The sequence below is a fragment of the Mytilus californianus genome, unplaced genomic scaffold (assembly GCF_021869535.1).
Source record: "Mytilus californianus isolate M0D057914Y unplaced genomic scaffold, xbMytCali1.0.p SCAF_1, whole genome shotgun sequence".
Classification (NCBI taxonomy): Eukaryota; Metazoa; Mollusca; class Bivalvia; order Mytilida; family Mytilidae; genus Mytilus; species Mytilus californianus.
The window spans coordinates 12,916,287-12,942,396 of NW_026262581.1; the positions used below are offsets into that span (position 1 = coordinate 12,916,287).

Genomic DNA, 26,110 nt, shown 5'->3' on the forward strand with positions numbered 1-26,110 from the left:
GAGAGAGAGAGAGAGAGAGAGAGAGAGAGAGAGAGGGGTATTGTGACCACTTTAGTTGATATAATAAACTCTTCTGTCTGAAGAAATGTGAAACGTGATAGCACTCACATGAATGCATGAATACTAAAATTGTATGATTTTCTGCGTTACATCTATTTTCGTTATATCATATCAATCAAGAACTGCTTATTTGGAATAACAAATCCAACGTCAGAAGAAACAAAAACGGTCTGGCAAAAAATCAGAATCGCATGAACTTTAAACGAAGTGAGACCATGCAGGTGCGTTTACATGATATATATCTCATCTTTAGTACCGCCAATCTAAAGTTCACATCCAGAAGTATCAATTCTTACCCGATTATTTAAATTTTGAATTAAAAGGGGGACAAAACATAGCTTATCGCCCCTTATCCCTCATTCCATCGCTTACTGCACAGCAGCAGAGGTAAGGGATATCTCTGCTGATTCGAAATCTAATGAATGTTAATATTATGTAGAGCATAGGGACTGATATCATTCAACTTCGACAGTGGATTGGAAGTACATGTGAACGGAGACAAAAATTATTGGGAGATATAGTACCTTGCAATTGCTTACATGTATAGAAAAGACTATGTTCTCGTGATTCATGGTTGTTTATTACCATTATCTGTCGTGTAAGGCTAGGTTGACATGTTTACTATAGTCACAAATAATGTATACTTTTCAAATAAACCCACGTACCGTACGTAATAAGTAGATAAATATATATGGGTTAAACGTAGGTAAATGGGTTATTAATGAATTCAATCTGCTGATATATACATACAGTATTGTGTAATTTTACATGCTGAAATCGATGTCTGTTTGTACAAGATTTAAACATTCGGATGATAATCCTATGGTAGTGTGAGGACAGAGCTACAGGGTAGATTACTCGAAACGAAGACAGAACTATTACTGGAAGGTCCAATACAGTGCACTGTTTTGATAACGATATCATTCATATATTCCACCCAGCCCTCTTGTTGTTGGCTTAAAAATACACATTAATAATATTTTTTTAGTTATATCAGCTCACTTATAGATCATCATTATTTCTCTTTCTTGTAAACAAAGTTGATTTGTACACTGTACATGATGTCATTGATAGTTATACCTAGACATTCATTAACTATGCTTTGTTTTAACGGTATTGTTTTACTTGTTGTTTGTAAATATGCTTTTCTGAACTGATTTGTATAGATACCTTTCTAGTGATAAAAAAAGACCGCAGAGGTTGGATTCACAAACCGAGTTTATCTCGCGTTGGTGTGATATTGCAAATATGTGTTTCGAATTAATGGAAAGAGTGGTCCTTTTCAAAATGGCAACGAACAATTTTAATATGCTGTCAATAAATCTTAACCTAGATTTCTTAAATAAATTAAATAAGTTATTACTACGGAAATAAAATAACTTCCTTACAGAAAGTGTTGACCGGAAAAAAATACTATATGAATTCATAACAATAAGATCAGTTAGGATAAGTGTTAAAAGTTTATAACATCTATATATTAAATGAATTTAAGATTAAAAGTACACACGTGATTCCCCAGTTTTAATTTTCTTAAGTGATTATCGGATGGTTTATGTCTTGTGGGGGAGGGGAGTAAAAGATGGTGTGTATTTATATCACGACTTGTTTGACAATTATTCATGAGGTCACACTTTCGTTCAATACAACATTGGTTTATATAGGTTTACTTTGCGACTTTTATTTTGACCTCGAGCATCACTGAAGAGACATTGATTGTCGAAATGCGCATCTGGTGCAGAAAAATTGGTACTGTTTATGTTATTATATTGATGTATATTTATATATACATTAATTTGGCTCTATCATAAAAGTTTAAACTAGAAATTGTTCTTATTAAATGCTCTGACCTAACTGCGAGACTGCATAGTTTTATGTCTTTTTACTTATATTTGGGTTAAATCTGTCATAAACTAGTATTTTGAGATTTATTTTTTCCTTGTGTGATACGTACTTTGCATATACATATTGTCAAAACATTTCGAATTTTTATCATCACACGAAACTTCACTTGATATATTCTGGACAAAGACGTTTAAAAGATAGTTAAGTCATTTGAACTATACATTTAAACCTATCCTTGCTTTGTTTGCACCTCAACTTGGCTGGTTTCCAGATCTACACTTTGTGAATGAAAGAAAGGCTAGGTATTTAAATAGTAACATTTACAAATTCAGTGTGATTCAGTTAAACTATATGTTTTCGTATACACTGTCTCTTTTGCCCATACTCTGTCGGGACTATTTATGAATAATAAAAAACCAGTTTTGTCAGATAAAACAATCGCCCTAGCATAACATCTATCTTGTTTTGAAAGTGAAAGACGTATGAATCGTATTAAATCTCTCTCTGGTCATTCTATATTATCAAAGCCCATCTATCATCAAATAATAAGATTAACATTCTTGTCTGGCCATATGTAAATATATAGGAAAACACCTGTGGTGAATTGTTTTTGATCAGGATTATAAATCCGCATAGTTATTTGTAATCTGATGATGATTCTCCAATCAGCCAAAGTTGATATATCAGAAGTTCGGCAAAAGAATAAGCGCGATACATTCAAATTCCCAATTCGCTTAGTAGGAAAACACGAGTATGATTATCCTTCTATATATACTGCTCCTAGCTGGCATATATATTAAGCTCCGAGTTAAACTGGACCCCTGCTGTTGTTTCAATCTTATCTACACAAAAGTTTGTGTCGAAGTATCAATCAGCGGGTGGCCAGTTAAGCTCCGAGTACGTGAAGTTTTGTGAATGGACCAATCGCAGGGTTGTAAAAGGACAACTTAAATTGATATAGCGAAATGGATTCATACATGCCGGATTAGATATAGTACCTGCACTCATAAATAATAAAGAATAAAGAATTAAAGCATGGATATGCTATTTCTGTTTGGAACACAGTGTTTAAAGAGTAGTGTGAGGTGGGACAAACTTCTGAAAGCGACAAGAAAAAACCAAGCAACCTTTTCTGTTGTTTAAAATTTAGTCATTGTTCTCTTTTATTTTCAATATTTTTCGTGTTGTGAGGAGGGGGCCAAAAACACCGTTTGTTCCCACCCAACACTTTTGGAAGTGGTGGAGAATTATCGCTTGTCCATCCCCCCGGGGGGGGGGGGGGGGCTCCTATACATCCCTGGGACAGACCAAAATTACTGATACTTTCATTGTATTATTATGTGTGTTTTACAATGTTGTTGAATTTAAGGAGATGCTCCCCAGACTTTCAGGAAATGCATAATTGGGAAAAGGATTTCCCGCAAATTTTGAAATCTGATTACCGATGTTAAACAAACATACAAATCCCAATAATCTTCAGGAGCTCATCAGGTAGCAACTGCATCATATAGAAATATGAAGTGAGGCCATATACATGTCCGCCACTTTGAGTACTTAAACTGCCTTTAGTCGTAAAGTTTAGTTTTCAACCGACCCTCATTGTCAATTTATAGATGTTAGTTTAGATATGAGGCAGACTTAACTGCATCTGTTGTATCCTTTATTTCAAGTTCGATGGGATAGATGCGTTCAACATAGTCACCAAACTTTAAACTATTTAGTGAGAGCACATCATCTATATAGCGGAAAATGAAGTTAAAGGATAATGCTAGCTTCTTTCCATTCTTTCTAAGAAGCTCTCGAGTGAAATCGGTCTCATATAAATAAAGGAACAAGTCGACAAGAAGAGCAGCACGGTTGGTTCCATGGGAATACCGCCTGATTACTAGTTTTTTGGTAGGATTCGTTTCGCATAGTCTTTAGTTTTCTATGTTGTGTTTTATGTACTGTTGTTTGTCTTTTGGTCGTTTTTTGTGTTTTTTCATGGCAATGTAAGTTTGTTTTCGACTTCTGACTTTGAATATCCGTTTGGTATCTTTCGCTCCTTTTTCTTTACAACATAACAATCTATTGGTTTCAAACACCAACAGTTAATATTAGTTTCGGCGATCTCATTGTCGCACAGTATACATAAAAGAACGTGTAACGAAGATCGGTTAAGAAAAAGGACTGAACTCTAAAATACAGCAAGCCCACTGTACTTAATCTGTTGATATGACGTCATATAATAAAAAAAAATAGTTATCGGTCCGCCGCTCGGCTGTACTTCTGAGTAGATTCCATACAGCATTTCTAAACGAAAAAAAAAATAATCAGTGTTCTACCTGGCATTGTTTTGATGAGATAATTTCGTTTTTTTTCAACAATTGAGAGCCAAAAATTATGAAATGGCTAAAAAAAAATATTTTAAAAGCTTTTCAGTAGCACCTGAGTTAATCCCTCTAATGAACCCCTAACGGGATTGAACACGTGCTTTGTTGATATCCGGCAACTTGCCAAGACATTTGAACTTAAAGTATTCAAAATATAGTCCTTATATGCTGCATTATTGTACAGAAGATTCTCATGTTTGTATATTGAATTATATCTATGAATGATAAGTTAGATGTAAATTTTCTTTATGAAGTAGGTTAAAATAAAGGGCAGTGTCAATCTAACAAATTGACAATTATAGATTATACCGCTATAAACAGGATTGACAAGGGACTATTTTCTAAGGAATGAGTCGTCGCCATAGATGAACAAGAAAAATGGAGTTTCTATGCCTTTATCGATCTTATAGATTACCATGAAGATAGCAGTTAAAAAAATAATGTTCCTTTTGTATATATGGGAATTAGTTAGTTAAGTACTGGCGTTAAACTGTGAAAAACAGCTGCAGTCGTGTCCCGGAAGTGGGTATTTTCTGCTCGTTCTCATCTGTCAGAATGAATAATTTTCATGACGGAAAGATTATTGTGTTGACATTATGAATGGAAAAGTAGATTTAATAGTGTCCAATGAGAAAATTGTGGAAGATATCGTTAAAGACGATTACGACTCAAAATTCTTGTCATTCCTTTGTGAGAAACATTGTTTTCATTCATTCCAAAAAAGAGGTCACAGTCATTTGACCTGGTGCGCGAGACTTCATTTTTTTCATCAACAAACGGAGACGAGACAGTCGCTAGTCATATAACTATTATTTAAAGAAGTGATCATTGGCATTTTAATACTATCATTATCTCATTATTTTAGATAAACATTATATACAGAGAAGTATATATGTAACTGAAGTAGCACAGTGACCATGTTACCCTACATTTATGAATATCATGTTTTACATACTTTGTGAAGAAGTTTAAGAGATACTGTCTCTTAAGCAAATAAATACAGCTTTTATTTTATTATCATAAAATGAGTAAAAAGCTGCCTATGGCAAATGGGGAATTGTCACATGAAATTGGTGAGAGTAAGCATGTTGGAAAGGGACCGTCACATGTTTCAAAAGGTATGAAAAAGGTTACTGACATGGGACAAAAAATAACACATAGAAAAGAAAGTGCAATGCCAACCAATTCTCAGAAACAAAATCAGTCGGAAAACACCTTTCCAAGAACCACTTCAAGAAGTTCGAGAAATATCCCTTGGAGGGCAAGACGTTGTGTATCAGATGATATTTCTGGAAGAATCGATAGCGACAAGCATTCATGTGTATCTGGATTAAGACACCGTACCCGTGAAGGAAGTAAAAAAGTTGATTTAGCTGGTAAAGATCGTTCATTAAGTTTACCTTCAGAAACAATAGAAGATATTGCTAAGCACATTGATTCTGATAAGACCGTAAACAGTAAAGGTACACATGTCAAGTCAAAATTAAATGACAGTGAATTAAGCAAAAAATCTACTGATAGTGGTTCTAGTAACTGCAGTAATAATTCAGAGGAAACAAAATTCAAAATTGTTACTTCAGAGGATAAAAAAACAGTTAATGCTCCGAAGTTCACAACTGTTAATTTGAATGGTGGGGGTGTTGATAACGATGATATGAGTGGAAGTAAAAACCAAAAAATCCAAGAGATTCGGAAATTTACCAGATCTGTAACTATTGACAAGACTGCATTGTATATTGATCCTGAGGGTTTGAAAACACAATCGGATTTACATACTTTAGACAGTAGTGTAGGTATCAGTGATGATAATTACAAGGTTTCTATCAAAACTTCAGAATCTGAAATTCAGGAAACTCCTTTGGAATCTTTAGATGAGGTTCAGGTGGAACCAAAAGTAGATGAAACTGAAGAGAAAGCAGTGTCAACATCACCTGATGGTCGCTTTTTCAAATTTGACATAGAAATCGGAAGAGGTTCTTTTAAAACTGTGTTTAAAGGTCTTGATACAGAAACAGGAGTTGCTGTTGCTTGGTGTGAATTGCAGGTATAAAATACACTGTACATGTACATGTACCAATGTGTACATTTTACATGTTGTATTTAGAGTTCTCACTAAGATTTTATACCATTACAAGTTAAGTTGGGACAAATTCAATATTTACACATTCAAACCCTTTTTCCTCATCAATTACATAATGTAATCTAAACAAAATATCTTAATCATATTGTTTACTATTTTAATTTCTTTGAAATGGAATGATGATTTATACAGGTTGGGGAGGATCCTCATAAATGGGTACTATCCTCATTTATGGGTATTATACCCCAAAACGGGTATCAATTTTCAGTGATGAAAATATAAACTTTGAATTTACAGATATTTTCTGTCATGGTGCGAACATTCTAGTAAAGGATAACATTTTGCCTAAAGATACCATGACTGAATATCATCAGGGTAAAAGTTAACAGCCTCCAAAAAGTATGATTTTCGGAGGCCAGTATCTTTGTATTCAGTTCTCATTTGAACTATGGTCTTAAAGGGAAAAATGTTGCCATTTATATGAATGTTTGCGCCATGACAGCTACATGTATCATGCATGTCATGATGAAATAAAAAAAAAGATTTTTCATCACTGTAAATTTATACCCGATTTTGGGTAGGTACAATGTACATGTATGATACCCATAAATGCAGATGGTACCCATTTATGAGGATCTTCCCCAACCTGTATAGACTCAACTCATAAACTCTTGATGCAACCATGTGGACTCTCACTCATCTACATGTATTCAGTCATCACACTTGGATTGTCTGAATCGGCAGAGGGGTAAACTACAATGTATTAGTATAAAGCTTCAAAAACACAAACATATTTCAGAAGTGACATGTACATTTTTTGTGTAGAAGACATGGATACATGTACTTCTTATATTGAATACAGGTACTTGAAGTTTCTGTTTGACAAATGTCTGTTGTCGTTAATAACCTCATTTTCATGGTTCATCAACTGCTTTATTTTATATCACATGATTTGCTCTCTCTTTATTAATTAGACAACTCAGGGCTCACACTAACAGGCGACTAGGGCGAAGAAGTCGCTTTCCCCGTCCGTCACTTCGCTTTGCCAGACCCTCAAAAGCAGAAACTAGTCGCCCTGTTGTTTACGATACTCGCTTTCAGTCGCTTTTGCCATCGGCAATATTTATTAATATTCAATTTTTATCAAGTCGATGAAACAGCAATTTTTCATTTAAAAGTAAAGAAATTCAAGGCATAAACTATTTATTTTCATCAGAAAAGAGGTTAAAGTATTTATTTTAAGTTGGTGGCATGTTATTTCATAAAAACAATTTTTTATCACTTCCGGTACTTGTCCCCTACTAGAGTAGAGAGCGTATTCAAATCATTTTAACATTCAACAAAAGAAGTTGTCACTTCATTAGAACTTGATGAAATTTGCCTGAAGTAAATTTGTCATCCATGTATTGCATTAAAAACGTCATATTCCTTTCCAAATAGCGTGTCAAACATTGTTTATTTTTGTAAATTTTACTTCGTCCGACATTTAAATTATTGGGCATATTATTGTACAACTACGGATCGGAGTCGGGATTTCATCGGAAACGGACCGGCTATGACCGAAATCCGGATTCTTACGATAATGATTACGGACACATGAATGGCACTGCTGACAGACAAAAATTGATCCCAAAAGGAAAAAATATGCTTTCTACATGCATTTACATACTTTTGTTTAGATCTTCTTGATTAATGTATATATGTCCATGTATATAGATATAAGAAGATGTGGTATGAGTGCCAATGAGACAACTCTCCATCCAAGTCAAAATTTATAAAAATAAACCATTATAGGTCAAAGTATTGTCTTCAACACGGAGCCTTGGCTCGCAACAAACAGTAAACTATAAAGGGCCCCAAAAATTACTAGTGTATAACCATTCAAGCGGGAAAACCAAGGTCTAATCTATATAAAAAACGAGAAACGCTTATGAACAACATCAACAAACGACAACTACTGAACATCAGATTCCTGACTTATGACAGGTGCAAACAAGTGCAGCGGGTTTAAACGTTTTAATGGTACCAAACCTTCACCCTTTTTCTGAAACAATAGTGTAACATCATAACATAGAAAGACACACTATAAAATATCAACTGAAATAGCTTTACTCAATCAAAGGACATATTAACACCAGTGCATAGTTATAATTTATAAGTTAAAGTTGCTCAACTCTGGGACTATTACACTAATATAATTATATTATGTCCAAGCTTAACTGTTAAATTTATATATCTTTTTAATGAGAAATACTTAATTTCATGAACATGCAAACAGAGTAGTTTTTTAATTGAATTTTAAATGATATAACAACTTTCTTTTCCTTTTTGATATAAAAAAAAAAATCTTTTTTATTATTGCCAGATATTTAATTGTTTTTTTCTGACAAGAGGACTCATATGATTGTGCAACTAGAAATGATAAAATTAAGCAAGTTATTTTAATTGTATACCAAAGGTACAAATTGAACAATATACAAAAAATAAGATACATAAAATTATTGCACTTAATGTATTATAGTAAAAACCAAACATTGTAGCGCCGCGAGCAAACAAGCACTTCTCTTTCAAATCTCACCACTTCAATTTCAAAAAGAGAAGTCACTTCTCCCTATGATTCTGAAGTAGTGTGAGCCCTGCAACTACATGTACATGTATGTATTTGATCTATAAAACCATTGCAAGGTATACACTACTGTCATTCAGGGTTTTCCTGACCTTGACCTCATTTTCATAGATCATTACTCAATGTTAAGTTTCTGTGGTTATGTCACTTTCTTTGGTACTATAAGCATGAGGTCAACTATTTTTGGTGCATAGAACAATGGTTAGGTGTGTACATGTCTGTCTTGTGGGATCCAGCTGACCAATGGTCAGTGACCATGACCTCATTTTTGTGTTTTATTCCCCCGCCGTAGCGGAGGGGGCATTAAGTTTTACCTTTGTCCGTCTGTACGTCCATACGTCCCAAAGTTGGTTTCCGTTCTCTAACTTTAGTTTGCCTCAATCAAATGTTATGAAACTTATACCCAATGCTTATTACCACTAAATACAGATCAAGTTTGAATTTTGGTGGTGTCACTTTCACCGTTCTAGAGTTATGCTCCTTTACAAATGGATAAATTTTTTGTTTCCGTTCTCTAACTTAAGTTTGCCTCAACCAAATGTTATGAAACTTATACACAATGCTTATTACCACAATATACAGATCAAGTTTGAATTTTGGTGCCGTCACTTTTACTGTTCTAGAGTTATGCCCTTTATAAATAGAAAAATTGTTAAATTTTTCTTTCTTTTTTTTTCTAAATATCAAGTCATTTTTATACGACCGCAAAAATTAAAAATTTTTTGGTCGTATATTGGTATGACGTTGGCGTCGTCATCGTCGTCCGGCGTCGTCCGAAGACACATTGGTTTTTGCACTCTAACTTTAGTTATAGTGAATGGATCTCCATGAAATTTTACCATAAGGTTCAATACCACGAAAGAAAGGTTGGGATTGATTTTGGGGGTTATGGTACCAACAGTTAAGGAATTAGGGGCCAAAAAGGGGCCAAAAATAAGCATTTTTGTAACTTCCAGACAATAACTTGTGTGTAAGTGTATGGATCTCTCTGACATTGTACCACAAGGTTCCATATCACAAAGGGAAGGCTGTAATTGATTTTGGGGGTAATTGCCTCAAAATTTAAGGAATTAGGGGCCAAAAAGGGGCAAAAAACAAGCATTTTTCTAGTTTCATGACAATAACTTGTGTGTAAGTGTTTGGATATTTCTGAAATTGTACTACAAGGTTCCATATAACAAAGGGAAAGCTGGAATTGAGTTTGGGGGTAATTGCCCGAAACGTTTAGGAATTGGGGGCCAAAAAGGGGCCAAAAATAAGCATTTTTCTAGTTTCCAGACAATAACTTGTGTTCAAGTGTATGGATCTCTCTGAAATTGTACTGCAAGGTACCATACCACAAAGGGAAGGCTGGGATTGAGTTTGGGGTGATGAATCATAAGGGGGTTCAAAAAATTTGGGGGGGGGGATTTTTTTCTTTTCTTTTTTTTTTCTTTTTTTCCTTTTTTTTTTCTTTTAAAATTTTTCCAATTGCTGAATTTTTCGTTTCCGTTCTCTAACTTCAGTTTGTTTCAACCAAATGTTATAAAACTTATACACAACCGTTCTAGAGTTATGCGTGTTTACAAATAGAAAAATTGCTGAATTTTTAATCTCTGTTCTCTACTTAAGTTAGCCTCAACCAAATGTTATGCGACTTACACATAATGCTAATTACCACAAAACTCAGATCAAGTTCAAATTTGGGTAGCGTCACTTTTACCGTTCTTCAGTTATGTCCCTTTATAACTATATGATGTGCAAGCGGGGGCATCATCTGTGTCCACTATCCACATTTATTTTTTATTAATTTGATGTGAAGTTTTGGTGGTAAGGTTTGTTTCTCAGATCCTGAATGTATATATATTGTAAGCTATAGGTCTAACTATATTTGTTGTATGGAATGATTGTAAGGCAAACAAAATAGAAGTCTGTATCCTGCCTTGTGACCAACGCTGATTTTGAAACCTTAAAGATTTAATTGCCTTTCCAAAAATGAACATGTATTCAAAAATTAGTGATTAAGGTTGTTTGAGTAGCCTAAGAATCCTATTTCAGCTGGATCATTCAGTCAAATTTTTAAAAAGATTGACCATAATCGACTGAAAAAGTCCCAAATGAAAGTTGTCAGAGCATTCAAAATTACAAATGGACCATTGTGCATGCATGACTTAATGGGTGCTTTGTAAATCTGTCTGAATAGGACTTACAGAAAACATATTTTTTTTGGCTTTTGTTAGTACAAAATGTATGCCACCCAAAAAATCCAGACTGAAGACACTTTTTTATTGTTTTTGAAAAATCCAAACTGGAGGGCCCTTTTTAATGGCTGGGGGCAGGAAGCATTCATAAATCTTTTTGGATCTAAATATAACAAGAACATGTATGTTACTACCATAACTGCTTTGTGTTAAAATCTATAGATATATAAAATTGAGAATGGAAATGGGGAATGTGTCAAAGAGACAACAACCCGACCTAAGAGCAGAAAACAGCCGAAGGCCACCAATGGGTCTTCGACACAGTGAGAAAATCACACAGCCGGCTCCTGAATAAAAATGTGTAATGGTTCAGTGAAAAAAAACTAAAATTAAAAACATACAAGACTATCAAAGGCATGAGGCTCTTGACTTGGCACAGGAGCAAAAATGCGGTGGGGTTAAACATGTTTTATGAGATCTCAACCCTTCCCCTATACCTCTAGCCAATGTAGAATAAACAAGCACACAGCAATACACACAGTAAAACTCAGTTTAAATGAAGTCAGAGTCCGATGTCAGAATAGGTAACAAAAGAAACTAAGCAAATGACAATGAAACATGTATTTTTGTAAGAAGTTACAAAAATGCTAGTCTATCTACAGCCAATTTCCAAATTTGAAAAAAACATCTTTTCACTTCAAAATGCAGAGATTTTTTGCTTCCCTATAGGTTAATTTCAAATTCAGTGATATATTAAATTTCTGTGTATAAAATAGATATATACATTGTACATGTACATGTAGGAAAATTGATGAATAAATGCTGTTGCCAAAATGTCAACTATTTTTTTTTAACAATATGTTTGAAAAAACTCTTGTGTTGTTGGATTTGATTTTTCCAGAAGTTTTCTGTTATTCAAACATTTTATTAATCTAAAAAAAATACAATTATACCCTTATTTAATTTTAAAATTTTATAATGACATGAACATGATGAAAGGGAAAAACTAGAAATGTCTTATTGAAGCAACTTTATAGATGTATTCTTAAGAGTTGTTTTATTGGTACCAAAATCAAAGGATTGAGAAACATTTTGTATCAATATCCTTGTCCGTGTCGTAAAAGTTTTTAAGAAAATGTTATGGTCATTGAAATCTGAGAGGTTCCTGCAAACACACAATGTCAAACCTACTGAGAAATGTACACTCCATGCAAGAACATGATTGAAAAGAGTTGTTATTTTTGATTGATTGGTAAATAATCGGATGGCTATTAAATATCCAGCAGCGAATATATCATGCATAATCAGTGTAATAACTCATTTTATAAAGTATATATATGTATAAATTGTAGGACAAAAAATGGAACAAGAGTGAAAGACAACGATTCCGTGAAGAGGCAGAAATGCTGAAAGAATTGCAACATCCAAATATTGTCAGGTTTTATGACTCTTGGGAGGAGAGCACATTACGCAATAAAAAATTCATTGTTCTTGTTACAGAGTTGATGACTTCTGGAACATTAAAAACGTGAGTATATTGTATATTTTGCAATCAGTCTTGTCATTAAGTGCAGGATTTACAATAAATTGAGCCAGCCTAACTTTTTTCACTGTTTTTAATCTCTTTTGGATTTATAACTCAGGTCATATAAGCCAATCAAGTTAACCATCCAGAGATGAAGGGAATTTTGACACAACACATGAAACTGATTTTGTTGTAATTTGGGTTCCTTTTAGCTGACAGTGCATCCTTTGAAGTGTGGAACACCAGTAGACTTGCTATATGCTATATATATACATACATGTACATGATGTACACATGTACTCAACTTCATTGAACATGTTTAATTAACATGAATAATGGAATTACACAGAAAAAAACAGTTTCTGATAGTGGATGTTAACTTTACAGAGGTAAAACTTTGAACAGAGATGGAATATGTGAAATGTGTACAATTTTTGTCAAGCATTGATACCTTCAAGATTGAGTAATTATTTGTTCTATGTTTAATAGTTCTTTTTACATACAATCTTTAGATAAATATTTGGGTCATTTTGGGACTACCATAAAAAACCATTTATACATTAAAATATATTTTGAAAGCCAAAGGATGTTTCAAGCTTCATACTTGGCTGTCTACATATTTTTCTTAAAAAGTGAGCTATTTAGGGTAGAATCATTTTTCAATTGAATATGTGTTATCCAAATTCAGATTATTAAATATTTCCCTATAATTATTATTTTGTTGAGTTTTAATTTTATTTCTCAATTTACCTCTATGTATTCCTCTAACAATGTATCTAAGTCATTGTTCCATGGTTTAAAAATCCGATTTGGACATCTTGAAAGCACAATTACTATAGAGAAGCACAAGATGTAAAACAATTGTAACAAAAATGTAAATTTCAAAGAATCAGGAAATTCCTGTGTTGACCACTATTATACATGTAAAAACAACCACTTGCCATATACATGTACACACCTAATCATGGGACACTCTAATCAACAGATCAATAAATGCATTATATAGATGGTCAAAAAATTACCTGAGAATATGCAACTGTTTACTATTCAGATTTTTTTTTACCCTTTGACTAATACATCTCTTTACACATGTTTAGTGTGTTACAGTTTTATTAGCATCCAGACAGATTTATGGGAGCTGAAGTAAGCGTACGTATGGTATGCTGGACACAATGTTATACACATTGATATGGCAAGATTTTTTACTTGCCAAATGCCAATCTTGTTATGTCTCTGATTGAAATGATGGTGGTTATAAATTTGGAAGGATGTGGCTTATACAGAGTAATAAGTAATTTTTAATTTTACAGAAATGGGGCCGAAATAAAAGCAAGGCACCCCACCATGCTTAAATCCTCTAGGGAAAACCCTGCCTCTAGATTATGTCTTATTGTATTATATTGTTAGGGTTGCTGTGTTATTGATATATATCTCACATCTCCTTTTATTCATACAGAAATATTTGTCACTACATCTGTATTGGTTTTTTTTTATTATTGAATTCAGATACATTAAGAGGTTGAAGAAATTGAATACAAAAGTATTGAGGAACTGGTGCAAGCAAATTTTGAAAGGACTTTACTTTCTCCATACAAGATCTCCTCAAGTTATACATAGAGATTTAAAATGTGACAATATTTTCATCACTGGACCAACAGGATCTGTGAAAATTGGAGACTTGGGACTGGCAACATTAAAAAACAAATCTTTTGCAAAAAGTGTAATTGGTAAGTTGTTAACTACTTTAAATGTCAATGTTGAGTTATTGAAGTTGAATTTGTAAATGTGTACCATAAGACATTTATCCTGGTAACAAATAGTTTTTTGCAGCATTTTATTTTCATGACCTTTGTGTATTGATTCTGTTGCAGATAAGTGTGGGTAAGTTTAAATTGATTATATAAGTAAATTAATGTTACATGTATTTAAAAAGCCAAAGTACAGAAGTAAATTATTTATTCTAAATATTAGATTTAATAAGAAAAATTTTACATTTATCTAAACTAAATATTTACATATTCAAAACATATAGGAATCGATATTTCATAAATATTTGAAGAAATGCATAATTTCGTATTTTTTTGACAAATCAAGGTTGAAGATACACATGAAAATTACAGGCTTCTCACACTAATATTGAATTTTAATGTAATCATTTTCATTTTCAGTTTTATGGAATTAAAATTGAAAAAAATAATTTTGTACATTATTTTTTCAATGTAAAAAAGGGAAAGATCTTTATGGAGATAATTGAAGACTGTAATCCATTTGTTCTGCAGCATTTTGATTTTTAACTTTTACCTTTTATTATAGCATCTCTCCTCTTTGACCTCCTGCCTTAATGACAGAAAAGGTAAGACCACCAGGTAAAACCACTTGTATAAAATGTGAGGGGAAATATGTGTATTGAATGATCTCTCTATTTTAACAAAAACATTCTTTTTCAGGGAAGGAACACTATTGGTTAAAAATCACTAATCTTCTTTTCCCCTTCACATTTTCCCTTGTAGATTCCAGCAAATGGTACAAGAAGCATCTTCTTATACATTTAAGGTACCCCTGAGTTCATGGCTCCTGAGATGTATGAAGAGCATTATGATGAATCTGTTGATGTCTATGCCTTTGGAATGTGTATGTTAGAAATGGCCACATCAGAATATCCATACAAAGAGTGTCACAATGCTGCTCAGATCTACAGACGTGTTACCACAGTAAGTCATTGGTTTGAAACAAATTCTGTTGATTCAAATATATATTTGATGATCTCAAATTTTATCAGAAAAAAATCAACATTTTACAGTAAAATAATTTAAAAATGTACCATTGAATAAGAAAGTAGAAATGCCATGAATTCAACACAAGAATAACACAGTCTGACCATTTCAGTGTAAAAATTTACTGTTTATTTCATGTTAAAGGCATTAAAAGTTTTCATTGATCTTTTTTGTAAGCAAATAACAAAAAAACAATTCATGAATTTGGTTGTTTTATGATTTGCATACAACAGCCATTGTTACAGGCACATTCAAGACAATTCATTGATTTGAATTTACACAGAAGATATAGAATAATTTCATACACATAAGTATGAAAGTTAATATCTGTTGAGACTTTCATCTCTTTATTCGTGTATCTTTAGGGTGTTCCTCCAGATGCTTTAGAAAAGGTTGATAGTCCATATATAAAAGACATAATTGAGAGCTGTATACGATCAAGAAAGGAAGAGAGGTAAATAAAACAAATAGAAATTTATTAGAATAGAGTCAATACAATATATTTTATGAAAAAATTAGTATTTTGAATTTTCATTTACGTTGAAAGTTCACAGATCTTTTAAATAGCTAACTTATTATTATAGGGAATGTTTGTAAATGGGAATTTAGAAAAATTTCTGTTCATTTATTATTGTGATTTTTGAACAATGGAAACAAATGCAATTTTCTGTACATGTAATGTCAGAAAATAGTGTACACTAATGTCATCAAAATTTAAAATGTTAAAAACTTTAGGAAACCTATCTTATCAAAGTTTTCAGAATTATAAAATCATCACAAAAATTTCTGAATTAACAGTATCTTACTATTAGATACAGAAGTAGGCATGTGAATTAATTACATCAGACAAATATCAAACTTGTTCAACTGATGTTATCATTTTTTAATGTTCTTTGATGCTACAAATATTTTATAATTAGTACAAAATAATTTTGTAAACTCATCTTATTTTAAAGATATTCAGTGAAAGATTTACTTCAGCATGACTTTTTCTTGGATGACAATGGTTTACGACTAGAAATTGTCAAAACAGAAGACGGTGAAACAGAGTCCGTTCAGTTACAACTACGAGTAGTAGACCCTAAAAAAAGAAAGGACAAGCATAAGGAAAATGAGGCTATTCAGTTTGGATTTGATTTGAATAGTGATGATCCAGACAAAGTTGCTCAAGAAATGGTAAAAAACATGTTTGGCTTTGTATTGGGATGCACATTGTATTGTATGTTACTTTCCATTGTAAACATGTTTATTCTTTATCTCTTTTTCTTTATAATTATTCAGCTTTGGTGGTCTTGTGGTAGGTTAATGGTTCAATGCCTTGCAAGGTCAGACCAAAGTCTTTAACTCTTACGTATACCATGCTGAATTGTTTTCAGAAAATGTCTAATTTTCGTTTATTTGCAAAAAAAATTTGGGGAGGGGTCATTTTTTCCCTCAAGATTTAAGAATTTGTCAATTTTCCAAAGAAAAAATTGGGGGTCACAATTTATTTTGCTAATTCTTTGTATATAGTCTGAAAACAGATTTACTAAGTATTGTGCAACAGCACAGTGTATTGCACAACAGCAAGAAATCTTTAATTGAATATAAATTCACATCATATAACCAATTTCAAGTTCTTTGACTACATTTATTCTGTGTCAGAAACCTATAATGTGTCAAATATTTAATTACAATCCAAATTCAGACCTATAGCAAGGTTGAATATTGTGTCCATTTTTGCCCCAACTGTTCAGGGTTGGACCTCTGTGGTCTTATCCAGCTGCGCTCATGAAGCAGTTTTTTTTTATTTTACCGGTGTCTGAATATCATATTATAAAAGATGACGACAAGGTAATCTTGCCATCCATCTTGAAATGGATTTAAGGAACACAACTGAGGACTTCGGAGAAATACTTTTCATAAGGACCGATGTCGGACAATATCCCATTTTTTCCAGAAATTCAAATCTGGTCAGCAGCTTGGCTGTGGTGTGTTCTAAGATGCGAGCACTGTAGAACATCATTTTCCTGTTGCCGATACTTTGAATTTTTCAATATGTTGAATGATCTCAAAATGTTCTTCGTACTTTTCTCAAGTATTATTGAACAGAATGACTTCACAGTAATTCAGCAGCTTAACATGGTGACTTGTATGTGAGTGCTTTTTGGATTTGTCAGACACTCAATTTCTGTTTTCTGATACCGGTACTTTGAATTACAATGGGGTATGCTATAAAGCACAACATCACGGACAATCTTGTTTCATCAATTTATGGGTTTTTGCCTAGTTTTTAACATAGCCTATGTGTGCTGATACTGCATTAAACCTGCTGTCAGTCAGTTATTCTGGTACATTTTAAATAATTTTGTGTAATCTGATGTAAATTCATTTTGACCTATTGCACATATTTCAAAAGCAGTTTATATATATATAGTGACCATGGGCTAGTAGGCAGGGAAGAATGGGAACCTATTTTATTTAATCAACTCAACCGTTACTCAATTTTACAGAAAGATTGCACACATATACAACTTGTGCTATTAACTGCTATAATGGAATTGCTTGAGGAATTAAATTAGGGCTGTTTCAGACTTAAAGGCATAAGGAGGTATTTTAATTAATAAAATTGTGGGCTGTTGCATTTTCTGTTTTTGTAAGAGATATAAGTAAAATGAAAATTTTATATTACTGTTGCCTTTCATCCCCCGTGTGTAATTTTATTTAAATAACAAAGCCAGTCCCTTGAAATTTCACAAAAGTACATATAAGGAAGTATTGCGCCAGCATTAATATGCAATTGTTTAAGGAAATTTTCACTTTTTTCTAATGCCCCCTCCTGTAGGTGGCGGGGGTATTAAAAGTTACCCTTGACCTTCTGTCTTTCCGTCCATCCCATTTTCATTGCAAAGCTTGAGCGGGGGCATTCGTGTCCTCAGACACATTCTCTTTTATTTTTCAGGCAACATTTTCAAAACTTTAAAAGACAGTACCAACTTTGTTGTACTCAACTAGATGTTCATGCCTGTACATGCTACCCAGGGCAATGTTACAACAATGCATAGGAAAATAAACAAAAAGCTTGATATAACTTTTAATTGCATTGTTGTAGCATAAAAATTTAATAATAAGAATGGAATGTTTCTTTTTGTAATTTTATAGGGTTGTTTTAGCATTAATAGTGCATACATTTTAAGGTTAAAGCGTGTCTGCGCTTCGTATCATACAAATAAATAAAAAGAAGAAATTAATTCTTATAAAAGTGAATCACATTTAAATCTGTTTTCAGGTTAAATCTGGTTTCTTACAAGAAGAAGATGTAAAGTTTGTTAGCAAGCAGATCAAAGACAGAATTGGTCAATATAGAAGCCGAGGGAATGTTACAGAAAGCCATAGTAAGACTGCAGAGGTAACTCAAGATGGACATCCTTTACAGACTCAACCTGCACAGATTCAACCTCCTGCACAGGAATCTGTGCAGACAGTTGACCTGTCCCAACAACATGTTCAGCCCCATTCTGAATCCCATATCCAGACATCAGCACCATATAGTACAGTTCAGACTCAGACTTCCGCTCCAGCTGTCATTCAGCAACAGTCCTTTGAAATACCTTCTGAGAAAGTGGATCATTCATTAAGTGAACAACAGTTAGCAGAATCGGATTTACAGAAAACAGACAGTCTACAAGATATTGGTAAACATTCAAACTAGGATAGATGTCCTATTAGTGAAAACTTTTCCCTTTCACATTATAATTAGAGACAAGTTGGAGGTGTACAGTGATAAGTGTGTTGTTGTTTGTCTCATTCATCCTTTTCTATTTGTATGAGCATATATATTAATTTACATTTTAGTGTTAAAATTGCCTTCGTGGTAGCTGTTTGCATAGAGTGCGGGAGGTTGTGGGTCGATATATAGATATGCCTTCTCAGAATAAAAATTCCCAGTTTTTGTCTCGCCTTGACGGAGTCAAAAAGCAAGACATAGGTATGCTGTTTCCGGCGGCAGCGTCAACAATGTATTAGTTTATGATTAGGTCTAATTCATGGTGAACCACTAGTGGTAGGTCAATGATATTTGGTATCCAGTTGTATTAGCATTGGCACATCTCATTACCATGGAGATTATTTGGCCCCGCATCCTCAGTCGAGGTCTATTGCCTTTGAAACTTTGCTTAGTTTACATGTATTAGTTTGTGATTAGGTCAGTTTATGGGGAACCACTAGTGGTAGGTCAATGATATTTGGTATGCAGTTGTATGAGCATTGGCATATCTCATTTCCATGGAGATTATTTGGCCCCGCCCCCTCATTCATGGTCTATTGACTTTGAAACTTTTGCTTAGTTTTCATGTATGAGTTTGTGATTAGGTCAGTTTAAGGGGAACTGTTAGTGGTAGATCAATGATAATTGGTATGCAGCTGTATAAGCAATAGCACATCTCATTTCCATGTAGAATATTTGGGCCTTACCCCTCAGTCATGGTCTATTGACTTTGAAACTTTTCCTTAGTTTATTTGTATTAGTTTGTGATTAGGTCAGTTTAAGATGAACCACTAATGTTAAGTAAATGATATTCGGTATGCAAATGTATTGGCATTTGCACATTTCCTTTCCATGGAGATTATATAACCCCACCCTAATTATGGTTTATTGACTTTGAAACTTTTACATAGTTTACAAGTTAATGTTTGTGTTTAGGTTTGTTTAAAGGGAACGACTTATGAAAAGTCAATGGTATTTGGTTTGCAGTTGTATTAGCATTGGCACATCTCATTTCCATGGAGATTGTTTAGCCCTGTACCTTCAGTCATGGTTGATTGACTTTGAGTATTTGCATAACTTACATGTTAAAGTATTGCTATTTTAATTTCAACATTTGCATTATCAAAATAACAAATAGGCGAGACATATCTCTGTGTTAACAGTTTATTACATATTGAAACATTTTTTGGGAAATATGTGTTTGCAAATTATTTTATAGTACCATAGTTTTACCTCCTACCTCTATGGTCCTTTGCTCTTTTAGTGATTTCTTTCAAATAGTGACATGTCCAATTTCATGGCAGAGATTTTACAAATCATAATTGTGTTCCTTTTAGCCATTCCATTATCCATATGAGATATTGGCCAATTTTCTCGGTGCTATATAATTCTTCAATTACATTGCAAAACAACTGTATTTATTTATATTTTACTTTGTCCTTTTTGTCCCCCACGCAACACGGTGCAAGGGGGACATAGAAATACTGTTCGTTCATCCGTCTGGTTTTTTAAGCACTCTCACATGTTCAATTCTTGGCAGATTTTTATAAAACTTATATCATAGGTTTATATCAGCAATGTCTTGGACTAGTTCGAAAATCAGTGCCGATCAATTATTTTTGTCCCACCCATAACGCGTTGCGGGGGACATGGATATACTGGGTGTCTGTCGGTCTTGTTAGCGCTCTCACAGGTACAATTCTTGCCAGATTTTTATAAAACTTATACTATAGGTTAATATCACCAATATCTCTGACGAGTTCTTTAATGGTGGATGATCTACTTTTTATACGACCACAACAAATTTTTTGCATTGTATATTGGTATGACGTTGGCATCGTCGTCGTCTGAAGACACTCTAACTTTAGTTTAAGTGAATGGATCTCTATGAAATTTAACCATAAGGTTCAATACCACAAAAGGAAGGTTGGGATTGATTTTGGGGGTTATGGTACCAACAGTTCAGGAATTAGGGGTCAAAAAGGGGCCAAAAATAAGCATTTTTGTAACTTCCAGACATAACTTGTGTGTAAGTGTATGGATCTTTATGAAATTGTACTACAAGGTTCCATATCACAAAGGTAAAGCTGGAATTGAGTTAGTGGGTAATTGCCAAAAATGTTTAGGAATAAGGGGCCAAAAATAAGCATTTTTCTAGTTTCCAGACAATAACTTGTGTTCAAGTGTATGGATCTCTCTGAAATTGTACTGCAAGATACCATACCACAAAAGGAAGGCTAGGATTGATTTTGGGGGTAATTGCCTCAAATTTTTAGGAATTAGGGGCCTAAAAGGGGCAAAAAACAAGCATTTTTTCTAGTTTCAGGACAATAACTTGTGTGTAAGTGTGTGGATCTTTATGAAATTGTACTACAAGGTTCCATATCACAAAGGGAAAGCTGGGTTTGAATTTGGGGGTAATTGCCCTAAACATTTAGGAATTTGGGGCCAAAAAGGGGCCTAAAAACAAGCATTTTTCTAGTTTCCAGACAATAACTTGTGTTCAAGTGTATGGATTTCTCTGAAATTGTACTGCAAGGTACACTACAGCTCGGGTGGATTTTGCTTTGTCCACCGGCCCACCATGGGAGTGGGCACCGGGTGGGCAAAATTTGTACCTTGTCCACTCTGCCCACCTGTAGGAGTGGGCATTCAATTTCTTTTGTTTTATCTAAAGACTTGCAAGTACAATCACTTGAAAAAAGCAGATAAGCATTTGTAATCAATATTTTTACAAAAAAGAGATTATAGCTAGAGTGGGCACGGGTGGACTGCCCACGGTGGGCCGGTGGAAAAAGCAAAATCCACACGGGCTGTTGTGTACCATACCACAAAGGGAAGGCTGGGATTGAGTTTGGGGATGATGAATCATAAGGGGGTTCAAAAAATTTGGGGGAGGGATTTTTTTTTTCTTTAAAATTTTCCATTTTAAATTGGTTATTTCTGATATTTATATAAAAGCAAATAATAATGATATGGTTTGAATAGGTAAATTAAAATTTTTAAGTTCTTAGACCACATTCATTCTGTGTCAGAAACCTATGCTGTGTCAAATATTTAATCACAATCCAAATTCAGTGCTGTATCAAGCTTGAATGTTGTGTCCATACTTGCCCCAACTGTTCAGGGTTCGACCTCTCTGTCGTATCAAGCTGCGCCCAGCAGAGCATTTTATTATGCCTCTGCTGTAGCAGAGGGCATAAAAAGTCATCCACCATTTTCCGTACGTCCCGAAATTAGTTTCTGTTCTCTAACTTTAGTTTGCCTCAACCAAATGTTATGAAACTTTTACACAATGATTATTACCAAAAAACAAAGATCAAGTTTGAATTTGGGTGGGGTCACCTATACCGTTCTAGAGTTATGCCCTTTACAAATGGAAAAATTGCTGAATTTTCAGTTTCCGTTCTCTAACTTAAGTTTGCCTCAACCAAATGTTATGATACTTATACACAATGCTTATTACCACAAAACTCAGATCAAGCATGAATTTAGGTAGCGTCACTTTTATCATTCTTGAGTTATGTCCCTTTATAACGTAATATGCAAGCGAGGGCATCATATGTGTCCATTCCCCATTTATTTTTAAAGAGTTATGCCCCTTGGAAATATTAAATTTATGGAAAATGGCCTCGTTAGCGCTCTCACGGGTACAATTCTTGCCAGATTTTTATAAAACTTATACTATAGGTTAATATCAGCAATATCTCGGACAAGTTCTATAGTGGTGGACTATCAAATTTTTTTTAAGAGTTATGCCCCTTGGAAATATTAAATTTATGGAAAATGGCCTTGTTAGTGCTCTCACGGGTATAATTCTTGCCAGATTTTTATAAAACTCATACTATAGGTTAATATCAGCAATATAATCGGGCAAGTTCTATAATGATAGACGATCGACTTTTTTAAAAGAGTTATGCCCCTTGGAAATATAAAATAGGTGCAACGCGGGGAACATTGGAACTCTGTTCTTTTATTTAAGGAGTTATGACCCTTTGAAATATTAATTATATGGAAAATTGCACTTTTAGTGCTCTGATGTGTACAATTCTTGCCAGATTTTTATGCTTATATTGTAGGTTTATATCAGTCATGTCTCGGATGAGTTCAAAAATAAGTGCCGATCAAGGATCCGGAAATTTTTCCATCCAATTTCGGTCATTTTGAGATGTTTGAAAAGTTGGTGTCCCTTTTCAAATTGTCGATATCAACTGGACTATATTCATAGCATCAACGAACATGACGAACTTGTATTGCTGTTTCATCGCATTTACTAAGTAAATGTCTTACTATTACCATGAAGGGCAGTTTAGGGAAGGCAACAGTCTAAATTTGAAATGATTTTAATGACTCAAAATGGTTAATTTCTCAGACATTGCATACGTTTCTTTCGATTTGACAAAAGTTAACACCGGAAGTTTGCGATATTTTAAAGTACGAATAATTCCGGATTCATTTCCAGGATTTGTTTTGTTTATCAAATTGACAGGAAATCGCCGGCTTTTTTATTTTATTACCTTTAAAAGTGTTTGAATATAACAGATAATAGTTGCACTCGTTTAATTTAGCATGAAATCAATTTGCATTTTACGATTAAATATTAAATTTGCTAAAGACAATTTCACTCATGCGTATTACATAGTAAATAAAGCACATGTGTTACTCATGAAAAAATACTTTTTTCTATGTAAATTTAGATTTAATTTTTAAATCAGAATTGATGACTGTCTTTGATGAAAAGTAAATAAGTAATGAGTACACTTGTCAGGGAACTTTAATGTTTTAAAGATATTATTCTGAGCTTGTGATCACTGTCAGGTGTGAATTAAAACCACAGGTAAAAAGTGATCATTAGCCAATGTTTCCCGGAGGCATTGATATTGATATTAGTAGGGCCCTCAGGATTATAAAACTACTGTAGTGGCAGTTTTATTACAGGAAAGGGATTATAAACAAAAACAAGTGATCACAAGTGCAAAATGGCGATTAAGAAGTCTGATTTCAAACATTGAGTCAATGAAATGACCGAAATTACTTCTGTATAAAAATAAAATTTGTCCTAAATCCCAATTACTCATTTAGGACAAATAGTTTCATCTTAGGACATGACTGGCAAATATGACCGTTTCCAGACCCTTGGTGCCGATCAATTATTTTTAAAAGAGTTATGCCCCTAGGAAACATTAACTATATGAAAAATTGCATCGTTAGCGCTCTTATGTGTACAATTCTTGCTAGATTATTATGGAACTTATATCATAGGTTTATATCAGCAATGTCTTGGACGAGTTCGAAAATCAGTGCAGATCAATTATTTTTAAAAGAATTATGCCCCTTGGAAATATTAATTATATGGAATATTGCCTTGTGAGTGCTCTCATGTGTACAATAAGCCAGATTTTTATGAAATTTATATTATAGGTTTATATCATCAATTTTTTGGATTAGTAATTTAGGTCGAAAGTCTTTGCCGATCAATTATTTTTTAAAAGAGTTATGTCCCTTGGAGATATTAATTATATGGAAAATTGCATCTTTAGCACTCTCATGTGTACAATTCTTGCCAGAATTTTATGAAATTTACATCATAGGGTTATATTAGCAATGTCTTTGAATCTTTTGAAAATAAGTGCTGATCAAATATTTTTAACGTTTTACGCCCCTTTGAAATATTAATTATATTTGAAATCACAGTTCTGTGGAACCTCTTTCAATTTTTTAGTATGACCATACTTAAATGGAAGGGTATAATTTTCCTAAAATAGCTAGCTCTCATATGATTGGTCCATCAAAATATGTGTGTCAACAACTGAAATGTACTCTGATTGGTCACTTTTATTGAAATGGAAATAGAAAGAAAGGGAAAATAGTGGTTCTACAAAAAAATCAGTGAATTTGTTTATATTGTAATGACTTATTGATGCGAAGAGAAATAAGTGAGGTTATATTCAGTATTTTCCCTTTTTTTCTTATTTTTCTTTATTTTTGACTTGCCCATAGGACAAGTACACTACAGCTTTTACTTGCCCAAGAATGACTTTCACTTGTTCTGGGCAATTGCCATAAATGTTGAACCCTGCATTTTTCAATGCCATTCTTAATCAACTAACAAAAAAGGAGGTACAAAATGTATATTAAATGCACTTTCAGGAAACAGTGTATAAAAATTATGATATCAGTATTAAAAGTGTTAGTTACATTTTTTCAAAAAATTATAATACAAAATGAAATTTACAGTTCCAAATTGTTCAAGTAGAGAACCATGTTTTTAAACATTGTTTAAGTTTCTTACAGGGTATGCTTAACATTTTTATATTAGGCATTATTAGATGTACTAGGTATTGCTTTTATTGGAAGCAAGATCATTAAACAGTCATTTTAAATCTATTTTTTGCAAGACTTAATGTGAAAATAAAGTTTGTCTATACACATACTAAAATGTATTAATTTTTATGTATCATTGGTAAAATTATTTGGGTTAATTTGAATTTTTATGTTAATTTTTTTATCATTGTATTCTAGCTTCTGATGCTTCTCCTAGACAGAATGTAGATACCAGTGATACTACCAAAGATTTACTGATAGTTAAGGTAAGAGTAGATAATTACAAAATCATTCAACTCCAGGTAGTAAAAAAAATTGTGACTTGAAATTACTTGCAAAAATGTAAAACACTTCAGGGCTGTTCCATAAATACAAACATTGAACCGAGGGAACATATATCTTGAAGTATAGAAATGAATTTTAATCTTATATAGAAAGAGTGCGTCATTTTAATGATAAAATTGCACGACTTAAAGAATTAATACATGTTCCTGATAATAATTACTTGTATGGGTAAAACTGATTCCATAAAGTAGCATTCTCTGTGCCACTACAGTCTAGTAATGTACTGATCTAAATTGC

General features: G+C 33.2%; 1 protein-coding gene across 2 annotated transcripts in view; it reads left to right on the plus strand.

Moving 5' to 3' along the window:
* The first annotated feature begins 4,579 nt into the window (after positions 1-4,579).
* Positions 4,580-26,110, plus strand: part of LOC127704991 (serine/threonine-protein kinase WNK2-like) — a 47,963-nt gene continuing 26,432 nt past the window's right edge. For both annotated transcript variants that reach the window (XM_052209269.1, XM_052209348.1), the window contains exons 1-8: positions 4,580-6,318; positions 12,513-12,688; positions 14,192-14,412; positions 15,239-15,396; positions 15,825-15,913; positions 16,416-16,635; positions 18,728-19,133; positions 25,727-25,794. In XM_052209269.1, coding sequence (XP_052065229.1) covers positions 5,299-6,318; positions 12,513-12,688; positions 14,192-14,412; positions 15,239-15,396; positions 15,825-15,913; positions 16,416-16,635; positions 18,728-19,133; positions 25,727-25,794 — 2,358 coding nt within the window. In that variant the 5' untranslated portion in view covers positions 4,580-5,298. The remainder of the gene's footprint in view (positions 6,319-12,512; positions 12,689-14,191; positions 14,413-15,238; positions 15,397-15,824; positions 15,914-16,415; positions 16,636-18,727; positions 19,134-25,726; positions 25,795-26,110) is intronic.